The 6,000-nt window shown below is 37.8% G+C and overlaps 1 protein-coding gene across 2 annotated transcripts in view; it reads right to left on the minus strand.

Annotated features, from left to right (window-relative positions):
- The window catches only part of OXCT1 (3-oxoacid CoA-transferase 1), an 85,762-nt gene that overhangs the window by 68,738 nt on the left and 11,024 nt on the right, over positions 1-6,000 (minus strand). For both annotated transcript variants that reach the window (XM_041472220.1, XM_041472212.1), the window contains exon 4: positions 123-258. In XM_041472220.1, the coding sequence (XP_041328154.1) occupies positions 123-258 (136 nt within the window). The remainder of the gene's footprint in view (positions 1-122; positions 259-6,000) is intronic.

Raw genomic sequence — 6,000 nt, forward strand, 5'->3', positions numbered from 1 at the left:
AAGTGTCTTCTGCACACAAGCAAAACATTTGGATTGCAAAACAATTTTATAAGAGCACTTAGGCATTATTCTACTCAATATTTTAGATGAAAAGAAACCACTCTCTTAGAGACACTCCTTACCTGTGGTGTAAGCTCAACTTCAAGCTCACCAGATAAATACTGGCGTTCAAATTCAGCATTCTCTCCAACATACGATGACACCATGCGTTTTATTTGCTTTGTCTGAAGCAGAAGACCAAGTCCAAAATTGTCAACACTGTGTAGAAAATGCCAGACAAAACAGTTTTATTGTAAAAAAAACCACCCCACACATAAGGAATTGAAGACAAAAAACAAATTCCAGCCTTTAGAGGGTAAAGCATCAAAGCTACAATTAAAATATAATATTTCAGTGTTCAGACCTCATCTCTTCCAAGACACGGAATACATCCAAAACTTCCAGTCAAAGCCATGTCACATGCTAGCAGCTAAAAAATACCAGCTTGACAAGTGGTGTTTTTTTTACATATCTGCTCCTTTAAAAAGCCTTACCAAATTAATAAGAAGTCAAACATGGCTTTGAGTGAATAAAGACATATTTTTGTTTACACTTCTGCTCACTGAGAAAAAGACAACTGATTGATTAGCAGGCCAAGGAGAAGGGAACATTGATATTTTTAATGCTAGTTTCTATATGAGGTAAGAGAATGTTTGTATTTAAATTTTCTTATAATAGTAAATAATTAAATCTCTTACTAAATAACTGCCTACTCCAACAAAGGATTTTGGCACTACAAACAAGATTTTCTTGTCTATATCAAGTGAAATTGAATGCCAGAGACGTTATACAACATATTTCTTGTTCCAGTGCTTCTAAAATTCTGATATCCTTCATTATGTTTGTACACTATATTGTGTACTACTGGATTAGAAATATCTTTCAGGAGTTCCTGCAAGCAAGGTTTCTCTGCAAAAAATGCTACTTCAATTCAAGGAAATATGAGGTTAGCATATAAATGTGGAAATAAGCATAGATGATATTATAAAGACATGTTTCTTCCACTTTTCCAGCAGATTATGCAGGATGCCAGCAGACTGATACATGTGTGTGAAACTCCTCCACCTTTAAGTTGGCCTCTGCACCATATAAGCAGAGAACTCAAACCCTCCAGTCCCTCTACAAAAAAAGATGCCATGATGCAGAATTACCTTACAAAAAATGATGTATATCTGCCACGAGTTGGCTCAATTCAATATGACTTAATTAGTCACACAATGGCCTGACACTTCAGGATAAGAAATACAAAATATTAAAATAATATTTTAAGATATCAATCATTCAGCACTTTGTAATTAACACACATGTGCTTACAATATATGAATCCTGTTGAAAACAGCCTTCCCGAAGAAAAGCTCCAAAGAAAGACCAGATTTAAGAACTTTATTATGCAGTATTCATTTTCAAATATAAAAGTGGAAATGGTTGCCAGCCATAGCGCAGGCTGCAGTGCTGCAGGTGAAGGGAGGGGGGCTGAGTGAGCAGGACCAGCACCAGCTCTTCCTCAGCCACCACAACACTCTGAGAGCTGCATGGACAGACATGCAGCCCCAGTGCCTTCGCAACTGCATGCATCATGAGCACTATTTTAAGGTTAGGACTATTTTTAGGAGGTGGCCCACTTCAGTGCATACTCAAGCACTTTGGAAACTGGATGAGAGGAAGTGAAACAAGCTTCTCTGACCTGGTTCTCTGAATTTATTCTATGTTCTCCAGATACAAAAGAATGTGATTTATTATAAAAGCTTGCTCCACTCTCCAACTCTGACCGATTAAAAAAAAAAAGTTAAAAATCTAACCATGATGCAACTTCCAAAATGTTCTGGTGCCAAAGCCTTGGGACTAAAATGTGCGTTGCCTAGTAACAAGCCGTTTTTCTAACTCCCCACAAGAAAAAAATCCTCCAGCCTGAAACAAGAAGAGCTAAGAATAGAGAAGAAAGAGGAGTCTTGTGGGCAAAAGCTATTAAAAAAAAAAAAAAAAAAAAAAAAGAACAAAAATTAAAAAGACAGAAATTCCTGTATAGATTAGTTCAAAGCAGGACAATTCCTCTCACATGAAAACCATCTAACCCTGATGTCTCATTATAAAAGGTAGTAAACAAATGTAAAAACCAGTCAACATCTGACGGCAGTTAAACAGGTTGGTGTAACTATGGCACTGTGTGGCAAAAGTACAGAATTTAAATAAAATAGTGCTTTCTAGTGCAAGAACAACAGGAAGCTTCCTGAACTGCTTGCAAGCCAGTTTGCAATCTCTGTGTATCATTCAGGTGGTTAACAATGCTCTTATCATTACAAAACTTGGAAATTACCAAATAGAAAAAAAAAGTTTCTGCATGAAGACAATTAAACACTGTGTGCATTGATGTAAGAAAGGATGGCAACAGAGGGTCAGGAGCAGATTTGTAATGGTTAAAGAAATTTCTCCTTCATTTCACTAAGATCCATAATCCTTGCTCCTAGATTCTCAGAGGCAGCTACTGAAGCATATTGTCCTTAACAGGATTTTGCATATCATCCTGCACAATTCCATGAGTATACAGTTGATTCCCTGATCTACTACTGTGAGGTATCTTCTATCAAATGAAACTCAGTAGTTATGAAGAAATTAAGCAGAATGTTGCACAAAGGTTATTCTGTCACACTCATGCCAAGTTGTTCTTCACTTCTTAAGTCAGTTTTTCTTTCTCTTCTCATAAAATGTAGCAAATTTGTTCAAAAACAAAATTGCTGTGAGGATCTGTTACTGAGCATATAACAAGGTCATATAAAACATTATTTCCCTAGCACAAGGAGAACATGAATTTCACCTTTCAAAGGTCATGCACCAGGAGGCCCTGCCTGCCTGGTTAAACAAAACTACTTCAACTCCCAATGCATTTAATCTTCAGAGTAACAACACAAAATCCTCTTGCCATTACTCATATAGGGTTTTTTAAGATGTACATTTATTGAAAGAACATACACTGCCATCCATCTCTTTTTTGAGGATGCAATCTGCACTCAGGTTTCTAGCTAAAATAACCCTTTGGCTTTCACATGCATCAGTTTTCATGTCCCTCCAAAAACCCATTTTGTGCACTTCAGCATATTTTATGTTTCCTATGTTTTTTTTCTTACAAGCCAATGTCCCAAGAAACACACATTTCACACAAAAAACACTGTTCTCACTCCTATTTTCCCTACCCTTTGATTTTCATGTGACGTCTCTATCCAATATTACAATTTTCAAAAACCCTCTGATTTATGGATATTTCTTTCAATATAGCAGTTCTGTGGCAATTTTAAGTTATTATTTCTCCCTTGCTGTCTTTTGTTGCTTTCTTGATAATGTTGTTTTAAGCAAAGAGCTTTTTGAACTTTTCAGCTTTAATTAAGTTTACCCTCAAAATGTTAACTATAAAAATTTGCCTTGCAGGCAGCACTCCACCTATCAAACAGCAACCATAGAAAGAAAAAAAAAGAAACTTTACTGACTGCATGAAAAGAATACACCCCATACACCTATTTCAAAAGCTGGATTCAGTCCTTTACAAATTAAAACAAAGGTAAATGCAATAAAAATATGCTGCCCTAGATAGGAAGGAAGAAGGTGTGGTAGAAGTTGACATAGTTGTTATGAGTGCAGTCAGAAAAGGGAAAGTACACATTAGTGCTAGACACTGCATGCATTCTTTTACCTTCACATATATTTGGATTTCTAGAAATTTGCCCACTCTGTATTAAGATGAAAAGTGAATCAACAGAATACATTAAATGCATATAGGAAAAGAGAACTAGGCATTCATCAAGGATGTCAGTGACCCAAGTTACTCCAAACTATTGATGTAGGAAAGAAAAATTAAGGAGCTCTGATTGTCTAGCAACACATTCATTCCAGTTGTTTTGTCCCTCTCAGACCTACAAAAACTTCCTGCCAAAAACTATGTCTGCCTTTTCAAATTTTAAAAATTCACCAAATATGACTCCCAGACAGATCTGGCCCACACATCTCCAGTGTACTGCACTGGAGAAGTAGTACTGCAGATAAACAATAATCTGCTGCTCTCAGCTCTTCTTCTTTGGTGTCTCAAGCATAACACATGGTACAGCATCACAAGGAAGAAGAGATTACCTAAGTTTCCAAACTGATAAAAAGCCTTGCACACCAACAAGCCCTACACAGCCTGATGAAGCAGGAAATAGAAATTTGCATTCTTAAGCAGAAAAAAATGGCTTCTTGGAATGTAACACACTCTGGCACAAAACATACAATGGCTTATTGTTAGGGGGGGGTTGTGTAAAAGGAAACATCACAAGACAATTACAACTCTCCTCTCTTTCTGCCTTTGTAAAGATCTTTATTTGTTTCTAAAACATGTGGGTGTGCTCAGTACAGACTGGTTGCCTTTACTGGATGGGAAGCATCAATAAGAATGAGGGCATCCTTCTAGATTTCTTAAAAATATAGCTCCCTCTACTAATTGTTCAAAGATTCTTCAGAAGCTGATATACCTGGGAGATTACACATGACCAGAAATTATTAGTTATTAAATATTAAAATTAATATATTGAGTTTTGGAGAATTAAAACATGCTGATCAGGGAGCTAACATGATACACCCCCTGATCTTCCTCCTCTCATAATTTGGGGACTGGAAAGATAGGAGGGTAAAACTACACCACCCCTGGAGACTACAGATTGAGAAGGAAAAGCATGCAATAAAAATCCTGGGGCAAGGTGCCCCCTTAGGCAGAAACTAAAGTTTCTGCAACTAGCTGTTGCTGCAAAAAATGCACATAAATGGTTGGTTCTACTCCTGGAAAACATTTTATGTAAAGCCACCAGTCAGCTTCCAGAGATAGACAGGCAGTCTTTTTAGGTATTCATCAGATCCAAGTATTACATAATGAAGCATGAAACTTGATAACAGACGGACCTGTTCCAGAGCTAGAAATTTTCTTGGCAATAGGCTAGGGGTGAGGAAAGGAAACAATTTCCTCTGACATTCTCCGTGTAGAAGACGAGAGGCTGATTTTATTTGCAACATCAGCTTTTCAGTCTTCAAAAGGATTTGCTCCAAGTTACATGCAATTATGCCTTCTGACAGATCCACAATTCCTAAGGAAGACCAAATATGCTTCCCAACTAAAAGGAATGCATCACTACCTGCATGGCATTTCTTAGTAGCAGAGACTTAAGCTTTCAGGCTCACAGGGGTGCCTGACTGCAGCATGAAACTCTACCAACATGAAAGTTATGTGGACACAGGTACCACCCGAGTTCTTAGGGACACGCGTTCTTAGGTCCACAAAAATCAAGTATAATCCTGGCAGCACCAGAACGATCCTTAACAGCCTTTGTGCAGAAAATTAATAAATGCCTACTACATGGTATTTGCTGGAAGATACTGAACAAAAGTGCAGGCACACCCAGGACAAAATTAATGGAGACAATCATATAACAGTTCTTCACAGCTCATCTTCCACAGTCTTACAGCTGGCTCATAACAATGACACTATGTCCCACAATAATCTCCCCATCTGTAAGGTTACTAAAGAGCCAGCTCAGATGATACGTGTTTCTCCTTCTCTGTCCCTCACTTCCCAAAGGGTACCAAGAATGAGAACAAGATGAGGAATAGGAGTTAACCAACAGACAGAGAAAAACAGATTCAGCTCACAGAAAGGTAAATTATTCAGAGATATGATGCTTATTTGCCTTGATGTTTCTTGTCTTTACCCAAATGTCTTGACACTGTCTTCAGGCACCTTCTTTTCCTAGGACATTTCCCCATATGTCTGATTGTAAATTGCTAAATGGAAAGCAAAAAAGAGAGGATGAACACCTCTGAAGAAAGAAAAAAGAAGCTCTCTGTAGACTGAAGAAAGAGGTGGAAGAGAGAAGTATGGGTGCTGCCATATGCTATGGCAATCCCGTTCAGGAGACAATGAGGGGAAGGGAGGGAGGGGAGGGAGGG

The sequence above is a fragment of the Pyrgilauda ruficollis genome, unplaced genomic scaffold (genome assembly GCF_017590135.1).
Source record: "Pyrgilauda ruficollis isolate IOZ18807 unplaced genomic scaffold, ASM1759013v1 scaffold108, whole genome shotgun sequence".
NCBI classification, from domain to species: domain Eukaryota; kingdom Metazoa; phylum Chordata; class Aves; order Passeriformes; family Passeridae; genus Pyrgilauda; species Pyrgilauda ruficollis.